Source organism: Phytophthora sojae, assembly GCF_000149755.1.
Source record: "Phytophthora sojae unplaced genomic scaffold PHYSOscaffold_1, whole genome shotgun sequence".
NCBI classification, from domain to species: domain Eukaryota; phylum Oomycota; class Peronosporomycetes; order Peronosporales; family Peronosporaceae; genus Phytophthora; species Phytophthora sojae.
In genome coordinates, this window is record NW_009258115.1 from 8715735 (window position 1) to 8733213 (window position 17479).

At 56.6% G+C, this 17479-nt stretch overlaps 4 protein-coding genes across 4 annotated transcripts; 2 read left to right on the forward strand and 2 right to left on the reverse strand.

The window, feature by feature from the left end:
• Positions 1 to 107: 107 nt before the first annotated feature.
• Positions 108 to 3368, forward strand: PHYSODRAFT_284393 (hypothetical protein). The gene has a single exon (XM_009518201.1). It carries the CDS (start codon positions 123 to 125, stop codon positions 2043 to 2045), a length of 1923 nt encoding a protein of 640 aa, XP_009516496.1. The 5' UTR covers positions 108 to 122; the 3' UTR covers positions 2046 to 3368.
• Positions 3369 to 5054: 1686 nt separating this feature from the next.
• Positions 5055 to 7117, reverse strand: PHYSODRAFT_246288 (hypothetical protein; the record flags this gene model as incomplete). The annotated part of the gene is made up of 2 exons (XM_009518202.1): positions 5055 to 6655; positions 6676 to 7117. 2 exons carry the CDS (start codon positions 7115 to 7117, stop codon positions 5055 to 5057), a joined length of 2043 nt encoding a protein of 680 aa, XP_009516497.1.
• A 778-nt stretch (positions 7118 to 7895) lies between these two features.
• Positions 7896 to 10091, reverse strand: PHYSODRAFT_246280 (hypothetical protein; the record flags this gene model as incomplete). The annotated part of the gene is made up of 2 exons (XM_009518203.1): positions 7896 to 8758; positions 8876 to 10091. The coding sequence occupies 2 exons, from the start codon at positions 10089 to 10091 to the stop codon at positions 7896 to 7898; spliced, it is 2079 nt and encodes a 692-aa protein (XP_009516498.1).
• A 1318-nt stretch (positions 10092 to 11409) lies between these two features.
• Positions 11410 to 13489, forward strand: PHYSODRAFT_246218 (hypothetical protein; the record flags this gene model as incomplete). Its single annotated transcript, XM_009518204.1, has 2 exons — positions 11410 to 11729; positions 11779 to 13489. The coding sequence occupies 2 exons, from the start codon at positions 11410 to 11412 to the stop codon at positions 13487 to 13489; spliced, it is 2031 nt and encodes a 676-aa protein (XP_009516499.1).
• Between the last annotated feature and the right edge of the window lie 3990 nt (positions 13490 to 17479).

Sequence of the window (17479 nt, forward strand, 5' to 3'; positions counted from 1 at the left end):
GTGTCAACGGCGCTCTGGAGCTCTACTCGCACAACATGACCTCGACCAAGTGCGACGACGATGGCACGTGCTACTTCTTCATCAAGGCCATCGACGAGCTCAACGTGATCCACGTCTACAACATGTACACGCACCCTCCGGGCTACGTGGACGCCTACTTCTTCTACCGTGCGGCCATGGTGCAGTCGTGGAACAAGTTCTGCTACCAGGGAGGCATGATTGAAACGCGCGTGCAGCTCCCCGGTGTTGTCACGCCCGATTCGGGCAACCCTGACCTCGCCAATGGCAAGAACAACAAGGTCTCCGCTACGAAGTACTACCCGACTTGGCCCGGAATCTGGATGATGGGGAACCTTGGTCGCGCTATCTTCTCCGCGTCGACGAACCGCATGTGGCCGTTCTCCTACGACAAGTGTGAGCCTGACCTGTTCGACCCGACCTACCAGCGTATCAGCGCGTGCAACGACAACCCGGGCTACGGCTTGAACCCGAACCAAGGCCGCGGCGCCCCCGAAATCGACGTGTTGGAAGGTGGCGCGACGCTTGTGTCTTCGTCGCTGCAGATTGGCCCGGGAATGCCTGACGACTACCGCATTATGGGCCTGGACTATTCGAGAGATCCGCCTGACTGTATCTACGGCGGAACCTGCTCGACACCGGGTGCCAACTACGTTGGCGTCCCATCGAAGGTGTATGCACAGCGTGGATACAAGTCTTGGTATCATGGCTTGCGCTACTCGGCCAACAACTTGTGCAAACAGGACCCTAAGGCGAAGCAGACGTACAGCAAGGTCGCTGCATCCGTGAAGGCTGGCATCACCGAGAACTCGTGCTCGTTGGATATCTGCCCCGCTTCGCACGATGCGTACGGCGATCTGAGTCTCATCGATGGCAAAGGAGAAGATCACTGGGGGATCAACTCCAACGGCACATGCTTCCCCCTGTGGAACGTCTACACTGGTGCCTACCTGTGTGACCCGGACAACACATTTTGGAAGTGCGCGCAGCCGCGTAATGAGACCACGACGCCCAAGTCGAACGCCATGAGTCAGTTCAACTACCAAATGGACGCCATCTCGGCCAATTGGCCCGTGCACCTCGGCGCGTACACCAACTACGTCACGTACCAGCTCGAGTGGGTGACCGGCAAGAAAGGATACGTGCGGTGGATGCTCGAGGGCAGTCCGCTGTTCGAGGTGCCGTCCGAGTCCATTTGGGATATCCCTCAGAACAAGAACAAAACGAACCCGGAGAAGATCATGCTGGAGGAGCCCATGTACCTCATCTTCAACGTCGCTCTGTCGAGTTCGTGGGGTGCCACACCTCCCAATGCTGGTAAGGAATGCCGCGGTGACGGCAAAGACGCCACGACCAACAAGATCTGCGACGCGTTCCCGCTGTACCTGAAGATCGACTACATCCGTCTGTACCAGGATCATGGCGATGACCTCGATGACGACAACTACATGCAAGTCGGCTGCGATCCAAAGAGCCACCCGACCAAGAAGTGGATCGACGCTCACATGGACGAGTACGAGGATGACGACAATAAACACAAGGACGTGGCTGGTAAGGCCTTTTGTAAGACGAACCACGACTGCACTATCGGTGGCAATTTGGGTAAAACGCTGCTGAAGACCGGCAAGTGTGTCAGAAACCGCTGCCAGTGCACGTACTCGTCTTCGTGGGGCGGGCCGCGCTGTACTACGGCAATCTCTGGTTCTACTTCCAGCTCTACTCTTGGGACATCGCTCTCTAGCGGTTCATACGGCCCTCCCATGGGTCTGTCCATCGGTGTTGCTGCGATCATGGTCTTTCTCAGTTTCGCTTCAGTCGCGTGGTCCATCGTGAGGGAGAACAATGCGGCCGCGGCTTTGGCAAAACAAAGGAAGAAGGCTATGGACATGGGGACGTACCAGAACAATCCAGATGTACAGACTCGATATGTCACCGGCACTGATTCCTACGGCAGCGGCAACGTTCATGGTCACGGCCAGGAGATACACCACCGGCCACGAGACAACTACAGCCAGAACTTTGTTTAACGGTTTAATAAATTCATTCGTGCCATCAGCTCACTTTTGTGTTTTATTACGGCCTGTCTCCTATCTACTATACGAAGTTGGTGGTGTAGTCCTCCTTCCTGTCGAGTTTGCTGCCGCTGGCGCCGCCGTTGAACAGTACAGCCGCGGATTTCTCCCCCTTGCTGGCGCTGGCCTCCGCCATCGTGGACGCGGTCTTGTTCAGCTCCTTGACGCGCTCTGCCGCCTGCTCTTGGGCCTGAATTCTGGCGCTGGTGCGCTTGGCCTCCAAGCGCTTGTAAATAATTCTGCAGACGGCGATGGCGATGATGGCTGCAGCTACAATGGTCGACACGAGCAATGGTGGACCGAACAGCGTGTCGTCGTCGCTGGTGCTCACCACCTCCGTGCAGCGAGGGCCCGTCCAGGAGTCTGAAGAGCACTCGCACCGACCGTCCGAGTTGCAGCTACCGGTGATCACCGACGAGACACCGATAGTGCAGTCATCGTCCGAGTTGCAGAACGCCATGCCCGACACGGCTGTGTCCGGGTTGTCGGTGTCTCTGTAGTCGTCGATGTTGTCCTCGATCCACTGCTTGGTCGGGTGAGAGGAGGGATCGCAGCCGATGGTCATGTCGGTGTTGTCGGATGTGTCTTGGTACAGTCGAATGTAGTCGATCTTCAGATACATGGGGAACGAGTCGCAGATTGCGTTGTCTTCCGAGCTGGAGCCGTCACCACGGCAGCTTCCTTCTCCTGCGTGAGGGGGTGAAGATCCCCAGGAGCTGGAGAGAGCCACGTTGAACATGATGTACATCGGCTCCTCGATCATGATCTTCTTGGGGTTCATCTGCGCCGTGTCTTGCGGCGGGTTCGTCAGAGCTTCAGCCGGGATCTCAAAGATCACTTGGCCCTCCACCTCCCAGCGCACATACCCGGAGTCGCCCATGACCCACTCGACGCTGTACGTGACCCAGTCCAAGTACGCGGCCATGTGAATCTCCCAATCCGTCGAAATGGCGTTCATCTGATAGGCGAACTCGGAGCTGGAGCTGGTGGATCCGCTAGACGCTGTACACTCCGAGTTGGTGTTGCCAGGACTGCACAGGTACGCGCCCATGTACGCATTCTGCTTGGGGAAGCACGTGCCATTGGCATTGATGCCCCAGTGCACCGTGCCGTTGTCTTTGTAGCATTCACATCGTACGATGCAGGGCACAGTTCCATCGTACAAGCGTTCGCTGTAATTCCCTTGGCAAGTGAGGCGTTGATAGTGGCGAAGCTCTGGATGCCATCCTCTTCAACGTCGCAGATGTTGTTAGCGCCGTAGCGGAGACCCTGGTACCAGGACTTGTGTCCACGCAAGTTCCAGTAGTATTTGGTGGGGACGTCCTGGTTGTTGGCGCCTTCGGTGGTGCAGTCGTAGTTGTAGAAACAGCAGGAAGACGCTGTCGTGTTATCCTCGAGCATGCGGAAGTCGTCCGGCATACCTGGTCCGACTTGAATGGACGACGAGATGGCAGTGCCTCCACCTTCGAGGATGTCGATCTCAGGAGCTCCGCGCCCCTGGTTCGCGTTCATACCCGAGCCGGGATTGTCGTCACACGCACTGATGCGCTGATTCTGAGGGGAGAAGATGGTCTCGTTGCACTCGTTGTACGTGTACGGCCACATGCGGCTCGTAGACGCGGAGAACAAAGCTCGTCCGAGGTTGCCCATGAGCCAGATTCCGGGCCACGTCGGGTAGTAGTCGATGTTGGCGGCTCGCACTGTAGTCGAGCCTGTCTCGACGTCCGGATTGCCCGACTCGTTCGTGACAGCCCCTGGAAGCTGAACTCGGACCTCGATCATGCCGCCTTGGAAGCAGAACTTGTTCCAGCTTTGAACCATCCCCGATCGGTAGTAGAAGTACACAGTCTCGTAGCCTGGTGGTGACATGTAGCTGTTCCAGACCGTCTCCTCGATAGTCTCGTCCGTCGTGTTGATGTAGAAGTAGCAGTTGCCGTCGGTATCGCACTCAGTACCCGGCATGTTCTTCGAGTACACTTCAAGTGCCGAGTTGACACCGTCGGCCAGCTCCATCGCCGTCCACAGGTGGTCGTCGCCGGCATCGAAGCTGCGGTTTGCCACGTTGAACTCGTCGCTCATAGTGAACGTCCAGGTATCGCCCCTCGACGTGGTGTACGTCTGCGCGCTGGACGGGGTGTCCACGTCCACCCAAGGCAAGACGCCCGACTTGGTCGTGTACGACGTTGGTGTTGCAGCATGAGACGTGGTAAGCACTGCGGCCGCCGCGAGCGCCCACTTGGTTAGCTTCCGTGTGGGCATTGTCGAGGCTCTGCGGTCGCTAATATCGAAGTGAGAGATGAAATGGGTAAAGCGCCTCCCTCGTGCAACACACCACGGTGTGTTGGACAGCTAAGGTCGAGGAGTTCCCTCCACGCTCGCGGCGACAATCCATCCGAATGTGCGGCAGCTGAAGCATTTTTGGTGCAGGAAAGGCCCGAGGCATGAAAGCTAAGGATCGCCTAGAAGGTGTGACACCCGGGAATTGGCTGTGCTCATGGCATTCCGAGCAAAGCAATGCGTGGTGCAAATCCGAGCATCCGTGCCGTGCCGCTCTTGGTGTGGATTTTTGTATGGGGGAATAATCATTCGCGACCCACGCGAAAACGTTTACTCGCCTTGCTAGTCGCGCCAAGCTTTACCTGCCGGCGTTCATACGCCGCTGCCTCTTGATGAGAAGCGGCGCTGTTCGTGCGTGTCCACTGCAAGCCCCGCTGGATTCGTAGGAGCCAACCATCATGAGACGCGCAGCGCCTCAGCTGCAAACGCGCTCACTTGCAATTCCCAACAAACTCGAGGTGCAGCATTTGGGATTTGTCTCCGTCTGCCACATGCAACAGCGAAGGATTGATCACAGCCTGAGGAGTCTCAACAATTGACGTAAGTGCTGCTGCTTCTCTTGCTTTACGGCATTTATCTAATACTTAGGTACTCACACAAAGCTCGATCTGTCCTTGCCAGTTTTCGCTACAACGATAGCCTCACCCATCGATGAGAAGGTGCCGCGCCCAAGTCCTTTTCGTGCTGCATCTTGATGGCGTGTTCGCGCAGGCGAGCGAGGTTCTTCTTGCGCTGAGTCACTTGGTACGCGATCACGCAGAGCGTCACCACGATGGCAGCAATTCCGATCAGCATTGACACGTACATCGGGGGTCCGTACAGGTTATCGTCGCTGCCGCTGCCACTCTCGCTCGCGGCCTCCGTGCATCGCGGGCCCGTCCAAGAGTCCGAGGAGCACTCGCACCGACCGTCCGAGTTGCAGCTACCGGTGATCACCGACGAGACACCGATAGTGCAGTCATCGTCCGAGTTGCAGAACGCCATGCCCGACACGGCTGTGTCCGGGTTGTCGGTGTCTCTGTAGTCGTCGATGTTGTCCTCGATCCACTGCTTGGTCGGGTGAGAGGAGGGATCGCAGCCGATGGTCATGTCGGTGTTGTCGGATGTGTCTTGGTACAGTCGAATGTAGTCGATCTTCAGATACATGGGGAACGAGTCGCAGATTGCGTTGTCTTCCGAGCTGGAGCCGTCACCACGGCAGCTTCCTTCTCCTGCGTGAGGGGGTGAAGATCCCCAGGAGCTGGAGAGAGCCACGTTGAACATGATGTACATTGGTTCCTCGATCATGATCTTTTTGGGGTTCATCTGTGCCGTGTCCTGTGGCGGGTTGATGATCGACTCGGCTGGGATCTCGAAGATCACTTGGTTCTCCACCTCCCAGCGGATGTAGCCGTAGTCGCCCATGACCCACTCGACAGTGTATGTGACCCAGTCCAAGTACGCAGCCATGTGCACTTCCCAGTCCGTGGAGATGGCGTCCATTTGGTACGCGAACTCTGACCCCGCGCTCGTGGATCCGCTTGAAGCAGTGCACTCCGAGTTGGTGTTGCCGGCGTTACACAAGTACGCGCCCATGTAGGCGTTCTGCTTGGGGAAGCACGTGCCGTTGGTGTTCACGCCCCAGTGGACGGTGCCGTTGTCCTTGTAGCCCAAGTCCGCGTTGACGTCGTACGAGGCCGGACAGAGCTCCATAGTGCACGCGTTTTCCGTGATCCCCTTGGTCAACGACGCGTTGATAGTGGCAAAGCTTTGGATATCGTCTTCCTCGACGTCGCAAATGTTGTTGGCGCCGTATCGAAGCCCCTGGTACCAGGATTTATGGCCACGGATATTCCAGTAGTACTTGGTGGGGACGTCCTGGTTGTTGGCGCCTTCGGTGGTGCAGTCGTAGTTGTAGAAGCAGTACTCGGGCGAGTTGTCCGTGAACATGCGGAAGTCTTCGGGCATGCCAGGGCCGACCTGAATGGACGACGAGATGGCAGTACCACCACCCTCAAGGATATCGGTCTCGGGAGCTCCGCGCCCCTGATTCGCGTTCAAACCCGAGCCGGGATCGTCGTCACACGCGCTGATGCGCTGGTTCTGGGACGAGAAGATGGTCTCGTTGCACTCGTCGTACGTGAATGACCAGATCCTGCTGGTGGACGCTGAGAAGATGGCCCTACCAAGGTTCCCCATGAGCCAGATTCCGGGCCACGTCGGGTAGTAGTCGATGTTGGCGGCTCGCACTGTAGTCGAGCCTGTCTACCGGTAGTAGAAGTACACGTCTCGTACCCTGGGGGCGAGATGTAGTTGTTCCAGACCGTCTCCTCGATGACTTCGTCCGTCGTGTTGATGTAGAAGTAGCAGCGGCCGTCGTTGTCACACTCTGTGCCTGTCATGTTCTTGGAGTAAACCTCCAGAGCTGAATTGACACCATCAGCCTTCTCTAGGGCCGTCCAGAGGTGGTCGTCACCCGCGTCGAAGCTGCGGCCTGCAGTGTTGAACTCGTCGCTCATGGTGAGCGTCCATGTGTCTCCGCGCGACGTGGTGTACGTCTGTCGGTTGCTGGGCGTGTCCGGGTCTACCCACGGTAGAATACCCGACTTGGTCGAGTATGAGGTGCTGCTGCTCCTGCTGCTCGCGCGCGTCGTGGCGGTGGCCAGCGCCAATGCCACGCCGGCCACGACACTCCGGCCCACGCGTATCATGCTGTGTCTGTCTAGCTAATATTGAGATCCCTGCGCTGATGCTGCACGCTTTGAGAGGACGGAAAAGCCGAAATGCGCCGAGTTCAGCCCCGGGCCTGGGCGGCTGACGAGCAAGCGTGCCCCCGCTCAGATACCGTGGCGCCGCAAAGATGGCCCCGGAGTGGCCTGTCACACCCGCGCTTCTCGACGTATCCAGTGGCGACCTCTGAATAGCTTAATGGACGAGCGAAATTTCGCGGATACGTCGCGGCAGAAGGCGAGACGGCGTCAACAGCAACGCAAGTGTCGTAGGCATAAGGCGATAGCTGCGCCCAAGGTGTTCATTCATGCTGGAGCTGAAGAAGGAGAAGGGTGGTCACCACCGAGGCGTGTAGTGGTGGGACCAAAGGTCCTTGTGCAAAGACCTCGCCAAGCCGAGCCGGCCCGTAATGGCACGCTGATGCCGACATTGCAGCTCTCGTGATCGAGCGCTTGGCCAGAAGTTCCTGTTGTCTGCATGTACTGGCAAGACTGCGGAACTACCGGTACTGAGGATCCTCTCGTATCGCGACTCTCCTGGGATATTGCAGAGACCGCACTAAGGCGAGATCGGTTCCGAGTCTACATGAGCGTCCGAGAACGCCCTAACTTACTAGGTACATGTAGCAAGCAACCTGGACTTGGTCGGTCTTCAGCTCTTGCCACCAACGACTCACTTTTCGTTGCAGCCTCCAGGCCTCAGCTACACACAAGAAGGCGAGGACACTATTAACATGTATTTGATTCACAGATTTACCAGCTATACAAAATTGGTGCTGTAGTTGTCTTTGGGGGGCTTGGCCACCGAGTCGCCCAGCGAGGCTGGGGACATCGCAGCGCCTCCTCGCTTGGCCATGATCTCTTTCTGCAGAGTTTCGTCCGTCTTGCGTGCGGCCAGGATGGAGATGTAGACGGACACGAAGGTGGTGAGCACGGTGATGGCCATGAAGACGCCGGACACGTACATCGGCGGCCCGTACGAGTTGCTGGAGAAAAGGCCGTTGCTGCTGCTGTCGGTGGACGCGGTGGACGCAACGGTGCAGCGTGGGCCCGTCCAGGTCGTGGCCGAGCACTTGCAGCGGCCACTTACGCAGGTTCCAGTCGTGACAGCCATGGACGAATTCGTCTCGATCGTGCAATCCTCATTGGACTCACAGAACGCCTTGCCCGACACCTCAGTCCACGGGTTGTCGTCGTCCACGTACGAGTCGATGTTGTCCTCGATCCACTGCTTCGTCGGGTGAGACGAAGGATCGCACCCCACCGCCATGGTCGAGTCGTCCGACTTGTCCTGGTACACTCGGATGTAGTCGATCTTCAGGTACATCGGGAACGCGTCACAAATGGCGTTCGTGGTCGCGTCACTGCCGTCGCCATAGCAGTCTCCGTTGCCAGCGTTAGGTGGAGTTGTACCCCAAGTACTGGACAGCGCAACGTTGAAGATAATGTACATGGGCTCCTCCAGCATGATTTTCTTGGGGTTCATCTGTGCCGCGTCTTGCGGCGGGTTCGTCAGTACGTCGGCAGTGATCTCGAAGATCGGCTCGCCCGCGAGCATCCAGCGGATGTAGCCTTCGTCCCCCATGACCCACTCGAGCTGGTACGTGAGCCAGTCGGTGTACGCTCCGACCTGAATTTCCTAGTTGGAGGAAATGGCATCCATTTGGTACGCGAACTCGGACATGGCGTCGGTGGAGCCACTCGAAGCAGTGCAGCTCGTATCGTTGTTGCCCGCGCTACACAGGAACGCTCCAGTGTATGCGTTCTGCTTGGGGAAGCACGTGCCGTTGGTGTTGATCCCCCAGTGGTCGGTTCCGTTGTCGATGCTGCTCAAGTCGCCGTTGACGTCGTATGAAGCCGGACACAAGCCCATTGTACAAGCGTTCTCAGTGATCCCCTTCTCCAGCGACGCAGCGATCGTCTTGTACGTCTGAACGAGCGTCGAGTCCGAGTCGCAGAAGTTGTTGGCGCCGTAGCGGAGTCCCTGGTACCACGTCTTGTATCCGCGAAGCTTCTCGTAGTAAGCCGTGGGCACGTCCGGGTTGTTGGCTCCTTCAGTGGTGCAGTCGTAGGTGTAGATACACGAGTACGACGTGTTGTCGGCGATTAGTCGAAACTGCTCCGGCATGCCTGGGCCCACTTGAACCGACGATGAGATGGCGGTGCCGCCGCCTTCTAGGATATCGATCTCGGGCGCTCCACGGCCTTGGTTTGGGTTCATCCCCGAGCCGGGGTCGTCGTCGCAGGCGCTGATCCGCTGGTTCTGCGAGGAAAACACGGTCTCGTTGCACTCGTTGTAGGAGAACGGCCACATGCGCGCCGTGGACGCGGAGAAGATGGCTCTACCGAGGTTCCCCATCATCCAGATTCCGGGCCACGTCGGGTAGTAATCGATGGTGGCGGCTCGTACGCTGGCTGAGCCAGTGGCGACGTCCGGGTTGCCCGACGCGTTGGTGACGGCCCCTGGAAGCTGCGCGCGCACCTCGATCATGCCTCCCTGGATGCAGAACTTGTTCCAGCTCTGCACCATGCCGCCCTTGTAGTAGAACGTCACGTCCTCGTATCCGGCGGGGGACAGGTAGTCGTTCCAGAGCTTGAGCGTCGTCTCGCCCGTGTCGGCCTCGATGTAGAAGTAGCAGGTGTCGTCGTCGTCGCACTCGGTGCCCGTCATGTTGTGCTGGTAGATCTCCAGCGCCGAGTTGACGCCGTCGGCCTTCTCCATGGACGTCCAGAGGTGGTCGTCGCCCGGCTCGAAGCTGCGGCCTTCCGTGTTGAACTCGTCGCTCATGACCAGGTCCCACGAGCCGCCGCGCGACGACGTGTACGTCTGCCGGTCGCTGGGCGTGGCCGGGTCCACCCACGGCAAGATGCCCGACTTGGTCGAGTACTCGGACGTCGCCTGCACCGCGGCCAGCACGGCGGTCGTGATGGCCAGCACTCGATGTACCATGGCCATGGCGGTGTTCGTTCCGACTTGAGATAGAAGAGGAAGTGAGTGGGGCCCGCTGTCCGAAGGAAGGAGAACTGGCGTTCCTGTCACCACGCATGGCAGGGCCGCGGGGCTACACTACCGCGCGCATGCGCTGTCCGTCCTCTAACGAGGCAAGTCTCCATTGCGCGCGGCGAGCACGAGTCGATCCGGCCGTATCCCGTGCCATTCCGTCCCCATCCCAGCTGGGCCGCGTTTTGACCGTTTTACCTGAGATCGGCGCACTTAGAGCGCACTTAGCCCGGTCTGCCCACTCGCTAGTCGACACTGCGGATACGCCGAGCACCAAGCACCATGCATAGCGGGGGCAACGCACTCCGCCCGGCTCCGATGGCGACTTGGGCCAAGTCGCTCACCGCAATGTGGCGCTCGCAGAACTGTCCGGCATACACTGCACCTGACTTCAGGTGGCACATTGCGACGATGTGGCTGCGATGGCATTGCTGGCCGTTCCGGAACGGTGGATTGATTTTGAGGGTCCACGACGCTGCTGGGAGCGCTGGCGATTTGCTTTTCGCCAGTTTGTAGTCGACCACCAATTGCTGCTCAAGCTCAGTTCAACATGCTTGAAAACGCAGTCGCACAACTTGTGCAGCACGAGTTACATGTACCTACCACCAATGGTTGTTATCGGATACTTGCCTTCCGGCGCTGCAGGGACCAACACTGACCATCTCGCTGAAAGCTGCCGCGAGTTAACCCCAGTCGGGCACTTTGCTAGGACAAACCGAAAAAATGCTAGGACAAATCCGAAATTCACGGAAGTAAAGTATAGTGTACCATAATTTTTGTCCTAGCGGTCCGTCTAGGACAAAATTTGTGGTACACTATACTGAAATCAAGTAAAACCGATTTTGTCCTCCCGTTTGTCCTCCCGTTTGTCCTAGCAAGAGAGGCGACTGGGGTTAAACGCCTGGTGGGGAATCCCCACTCGAGATTTCTTACGTCAAGGCATCCCGTGTTGCACAGATACAAAGCGTGAGCGCACGGACAGCGATACATGTACTGGATATTCGATGATGATAGGGGCTTTCTAGAGGCAAACAGTGAGGGCCACACAAGAATCACCAGATGCAGCATCTTTTGCTCTCCAGGACGGTGTATTTTAGCCGAAATTCGTCACCCCAGACGCTCGGCAGACTTGTCACGGACGGCTAATGGGTGCTCTCTCAGCGCTTGATGGACGCCGACCCAAAGGCGCTTTGGCTCGCTGAAGCGCTCGTCACTCACTTTCATTTTCGCCGATCGGACCGCAGCACACCATCGGATCGAAGCCAGCATCAGCATGTTCGGCCAGAACCTCAGCTCGTGGAGTCTGGCAGCATCGCTGGCCTTCGTATTGGCCACCACTTCAACTGTTACATCAACTGCATCCTACTCGACCAAGTCGGGCGTCTTGCCATGGGTGGACGTGGGCACCCCGTCCAGCGCGCAGACATACACATCGTCGAGAGGGGAGACCTGGACGTTGACTATGAGCGACGAGTTCAACTCGGAAGGCCGCAGCTTTGACGCTGGCGATGACCACCTCTGGACGGCTCTGGGGCTGCCTGACGGCGTCAACGCGGCATTGGAAGTCTACTCCAAGAACATGACGGGCACTGAGTGTGATACCGATGGGAACTGCTAATTCTACATCAACACGACGGACGAGACCATCGAGGAGACTGTGTGGAACAACTACATCTCGCCGCCTGGATACGAGACCGTACCGTTCGGGCATGGTTCAAAGCTGGAACAAGTTCTGTTTCCAGGGCGGCATGATCGAGGTGCGCGCTCGACTCCCGGGCGCAGTCTCCAGCGCTTCAGGCAATCCAGACGTCAAGACCGGGTCGACGTCAGTGCGAGCCGCCAACATTGACTACTACCCAACGTGGCCCGGCATCTGGATGATGGGGAACCTCGGAAGAGCTCTGTTCACGGGCTCCACAGCTCGCATGTGGCCGTTTTCCTACAACGAGTGCAATGACACGATCTTTGACTCGCAGAACCAGCGTATCAGCGCGTGTGACGACAATCCTGGCTCGGGGATGAACCCGAATCAAGGCCGCGGGGCCCCGGAGATCGATATCCTCGAAGGTGGAGGCACTGCTATCTCGTCCTCGATTCAGGTTGGGCCGGGCATGCCGGCGGATTTCAGAGTGATCGAAGATACTGCGTCTTCTTATTGCCTTTACACATACGACTGCACTACCGAGGGCGCCAACAACCAGGACGTCCCGACCAAGTATTACTGGAACTTGCGTGGACACAAATCATGGTACCAGGAACTCCGCTACGGCGCTAACAACGTCTGCGACGTTGAAGAGGATGGCATCCAGAGCTTCGCCACTATCAACGCCTCACTTGCCGAGGGAATTACAGCGAACGCTTGTACGATGGAACTGTGCCCTGCATCGTACGATGTGAATGGCGACATGGGCTACAAAGACAACGGCACGGTGCACTGGGGCATCAATGCCAATGGCACGTGCTTCCCCAAGCAGAATGCGTACATGGGCGCGTACCTGTGCAGTCCTGGCAACACCAACTCGGAGTGTACAGCGTCTAGCGGATCCACCAGCTCCAGCTCCGAGTTCGCCTATCAGATGGACGCCATTTCGACGGATTGGGAGATTCACATGGCCGCGTACTTGGACTGGGTCACGTACAGCGTCGAGTGGGTCATGGGCGACTCCGGGTATGTGCGCTGGGAGGTGGAGGGCCAAGTGATCTTTGAGATCCCAGCCGAGTCGATCATCAACCCGCCACAGGACACGGCGCAGATGAACCCCAAGAAGATCATGATCGAGGAGCCGATGTACATCATCTTCAACGTGGCTCTCTCCAGCTCCTGGGGATCTTCACCCCCTCACGCAGGAGAAGGAAGCTGCCGTGGTGACGGCTCCAGCTCGGAAGACAACGCAATCTGCGACTCGTTCCCCATGTATCTGAAGATCGACTACATTCGACTGTACCAAGACACATCCGACAACACCGACATGACCATCGGCTGCGATCCTTCGTCTCACCCGACCAAGCAGTGGATCGAGGACAACATCGACGACTACACCGATACGGACAATCCGCACATCGCCGTGTCGGGCTTGGCGTTCTGCAGCTCGGACGACGACTGCACCATCGACAGCTCCACGGCGGTGTCGACAGGCACATGCAACTCGGACGGTCGCTGCGAGTGCTCCACAGACTCCTGGACAGGACCTCACTGCACCGAACCGGCCAGCTCGAGCAGCACTGACGACGAGATGTTTGGTCCTCCGATTCACATTTCGCTGCTCGTCGCCCTCGCGATGCTAGCAGCGATGGCCTTTGTTGTATTTTACAAGTGGCGAGATAGCAAGCGAGACATCCACAAGGTGCAGTAAGACCAGGAGCAGAAAGTGGAGCAGTTGCGTCATCGAAGTCCCTATTCGAGGTCGACGTTAGCAAGATCGAGGGAGGGACGTCCGTGGTGTTGCTCACCGAGGCGAGCACCGCCTACAACAGCAACAGGCGAGAGGACTACAGCACGAACTTTGTGTAAACCGCGACCAATTCTCTCAGCATAGCTGAGAGCTACTGGGGTCAGACGTTGAAGTACCGAACTTAGAAACGATTACCGCTCGGTATTTCTGAAAAATGGGGCTCAAGTGCAAGCAGAGAGGTGTGGCGCAGCCGGTGCAGGGGCCTTGACTGCGTTTCATTATGCTCTGAACTCACATGGGACACTTTTAGATTTTCTGAAAAGCTCAAACGTAGGTCCCAACTTCATCGTTCAAGTATACAAATGAAGCCATTTACTTCGTGTACCTTGGTGAAAAGTCACGGTAATTGCCCGGGTTAAGTTAATGGCTAAGAAAAGAAATGCTAGGCAACAGTCTAAACCGGTGTAAACCGGGGCTAACCCAAAACTTGATCGCAGCTCAACGGTACGTTATTGTGTGCGATTAAGTGTCGATTTGTATACCAACGACTGGTCGCAGAGCTATTTATGCAGAGAAGGTGCTTGCTTTTACACCAATGAGAGTCAATCACAAAATATGGGGCATGAGGTGCCGGCACCCGACTTCGTTTTACTATCCAATTAGAAACGATAGAAATAGAAAAGAAATGATGGATAGTTAACGCATATTGTATACTTTCATAAGATATATCGGTATTAACTCATCGTCAGAAGGGTCGCACGTGGCTTGCTTGATGGCGTCCAGGAAGTGCTGCAATTGAGATCATGTATCGCGCGGCTACACGTCGACCCAGCTGCGAGTCGTAGCCAAGTCTGCCTCCAACCGAGCCGCAAGAGCGCTTCGACTGTCGCGGATGGGGTCGCTTGGTGCTTATCGACGTGTCAGCAACCTCTCGTACCCCCAGACGCCCGTCTGCACCCGCAGTCACTGCCATCGGCCTTTGAGGTGCGTAGTATTCGTACGGAATATCACTGCCGGTTCAGGAGCAGCTCATTCTCAGCCACTGCGGACCCGATATACACCGACTGTACTGACGTGTTGCGCACTGTGCCGTTGTTGTTGCTGTTATTGTTGTGCAGAGCGGTCTGTGCAGTTTTCACCGCCGGCCACGATCAAACTCTATACTAATGCCAGCGAGCTAGTCTAGGTCTACCCAGCGTCGAATGGTGCGTAGCCATTGCTCCAAGCTCCACGCTGCCCTCATGGCCCTATCACGCTATGTAGCAGCAGCGTCGCTTGGCGTGTGGCGGTACCAACTCCGCCAGAAGCACGTAGCCAACCACAGTCACAACCTGCAGCGAGATTTCGCGTGCGCCTCATCAAGCCTACGCTGGCGGCTGACGCGTGCTACGCGGGGCTGTACGTGCGCCAAGAGGTGTCCAACCCGGAGCAGACAAACTTTGGCACATGTACGGGCGGCGTTTTCAGGAGTTCGACCGTGAGGGCGGGCTTTCGTCTCAAAGACGCGGAAGCTGTCGTTCAATAAGTTAGACCACGTGCACGATCAGAGCAAGCAGAACCTGATTCCAATTCTTTCAGTAGCATAGTAAGCCTCGGATATGAAGCTAGTAATCGTCGTATTGGCATGTTTCATGGGGCTCTGCTATGATATTGGCAGCAGTCGACAAAATTGGTTATACATTTGTACGGAGTTGAACTGTACATACTAAGAAGCAGATGAAAGAGATCTCGCATGTCCTTGGGAGCTCACTTCTTCTCGTTGTGCTTCTTTACGATACAAAGTATACACATACAAAGTATACACACTGACGTAACTTTGTGTAGGCACCAGATGCAGCGGCTTATTGGGTTTATCGAGCTACCGCTCTACGCACTCGATGGAGAAACATCAGCGTAAAAACGACTTGAACTCTTCTTGTGCGATGCAGTGTAGAATGAAAAGTGAGATTGAATCAAAAGCTTTACCTGCGAGACCTTAGCAGTTCGCTCTAGTTCCTACAATCTAGAACCCTGACAAACTTGATCGGCACTTCGCGAACCTTCGACGACCATCACTCTCTGCAACATGCAAGTTGCCCTTGTGTGCAGCACATAATCTGTGACGTGGTGCTGCAGCTCAACACTCCCCCTCAACTCGCATTCCAGGATCGCTGCTGCTGACAACGCCACTTGCCTTCACCAGTATCATGAACTGCGGGATCGGGAGTGGCTTGGTAAGGTAGGCTGCCAGTTGTTGAGCAGAGCGCATATGCTGGACCTTGATCGTTCCGTTTTCGACTTGATCACGAACAAGTGCACGCGGAGGTCGATGTGCTTGGCGCGTGGGGTGTACCCGCTGTTGCTCGCCATGCTGATCGCTGCCTTGTTATCGATGAAGACTTTAGTAGCACACGTATCTCCCACCAGCATCTCTCCGAGCAGCTGCCACACCCACATCACTTCCTGCACCGTCACCGCAAGTGCCATGTACTCGGCTTCGGCCGAAGATAGCGCGACGGTCGCCTGTTTCTTCGCCTTGAACACGACTGGTCCACCACACAGCTGCAGAAGCACGCCTGATGTCGATCGGCGAGTAGATAGATCGCTTCCCCAGTTTGCATCGCTGAAGGCGAGCAAACGCAGCTGAGTTCCGCGCCAATACTTAACACCAGTAGTGAGTGTACCCTTGAGGTACCGTAGTACGCGCACAGCCGCCTTCCAATGCATTTCACGTGGATCCTCGAAGTGTTGCGATAGAATGCTGACTGCAACACAAATGTCGGGACGGGTTGCATTAGCAACGTAGAGAAGTGAGCCAACAAGTTCGCGAAATGGCTTTTTCTCGTTCATCCTTGCGTGTTCGTCACTTGCACGCAGATCTTGCCCGACGACGCTCGGGTTTCGGACAGGGTGAGCCTCTGCTTGGCCAAATCGCTCAATGATTCGCGAAATGTATTGCGCCAGACAAACGAAAAGCTCTCCACGCTGCGTGTTGTAGCGAAGCTCCATTCCGAGAATAAAGCGAGCATCTCCAAGTGACTTGAGACGAAAACACGCACCGTTTTCATCGTCCTGTATGTCGATGATCTGCTTATCGGATGTGCGGCCGAAGAAGAGGCGTCGAGTATTGCAGAGGCATTGGGGTCCATTGTGACGAACTCGAACGAATAGGCAGGGATCCGACTTGCACTGCTTGAATCCCAGGGCGATGAACACACTTCGAATGGTCTTGTGCCACACAGCAGCGGCTTGCTTTAAGCCAGAGAGACTGCGACGAAGGCGACACACCATGCCTTCACGAACATTGAGACACTCAGGCGGCACCATGTACACTTCCTCTTCGAGGTCGCCGTTTAGAAATGCCATTTCAACATCGTACTGCTTCACCATGTATCCGAGCTGGCAGCACACCGCAAGAAAAATCCGCACCGTGTTGAGACTGGCAACAGGAGAGTAGGTAGATGTGTAGCCAACACCATACGTCTGGAAGCAACCGAGAGCAACTAAACGCGCCTTTTACCGGATAATGTTTCCGTGTTCATCTTGTTTAAGGGCAAAGACCCACTTGTGCCCAATCACGCGAACACCGGGCGGACGGTAAACTAAATCCCAAGTGTGGTTGCGCACATGAGCTCGGATTTCAGCGCGACACGCCTCCTTCCACTTGTCCGAGTCGGCAGAACGCATCGCTTCACGGAACGAGTTGGGAATAGTTTCCGAGGCAGCAAGAGCAATCTCGTACTCGTCGTCAATTCTCGGGCGCTTGTTGTCCAGCTCACCAATGCTTCCGTCCGAAGTCTAGCCATCTCCCGTCGCATCTTGTCCACTTGTCGGATCGGTTTCGCCATTCTCCAGCAGCAGTCGTTCGGCTTCCCCAGTCTCTCTATTGCCTTCACTCGGTGGTAGCGCTGGCAATGCCGGGGTTCTTGCTTCTTGAGCACTTGTCAGCAGACGCGGTTGGTGGGGCGCCGA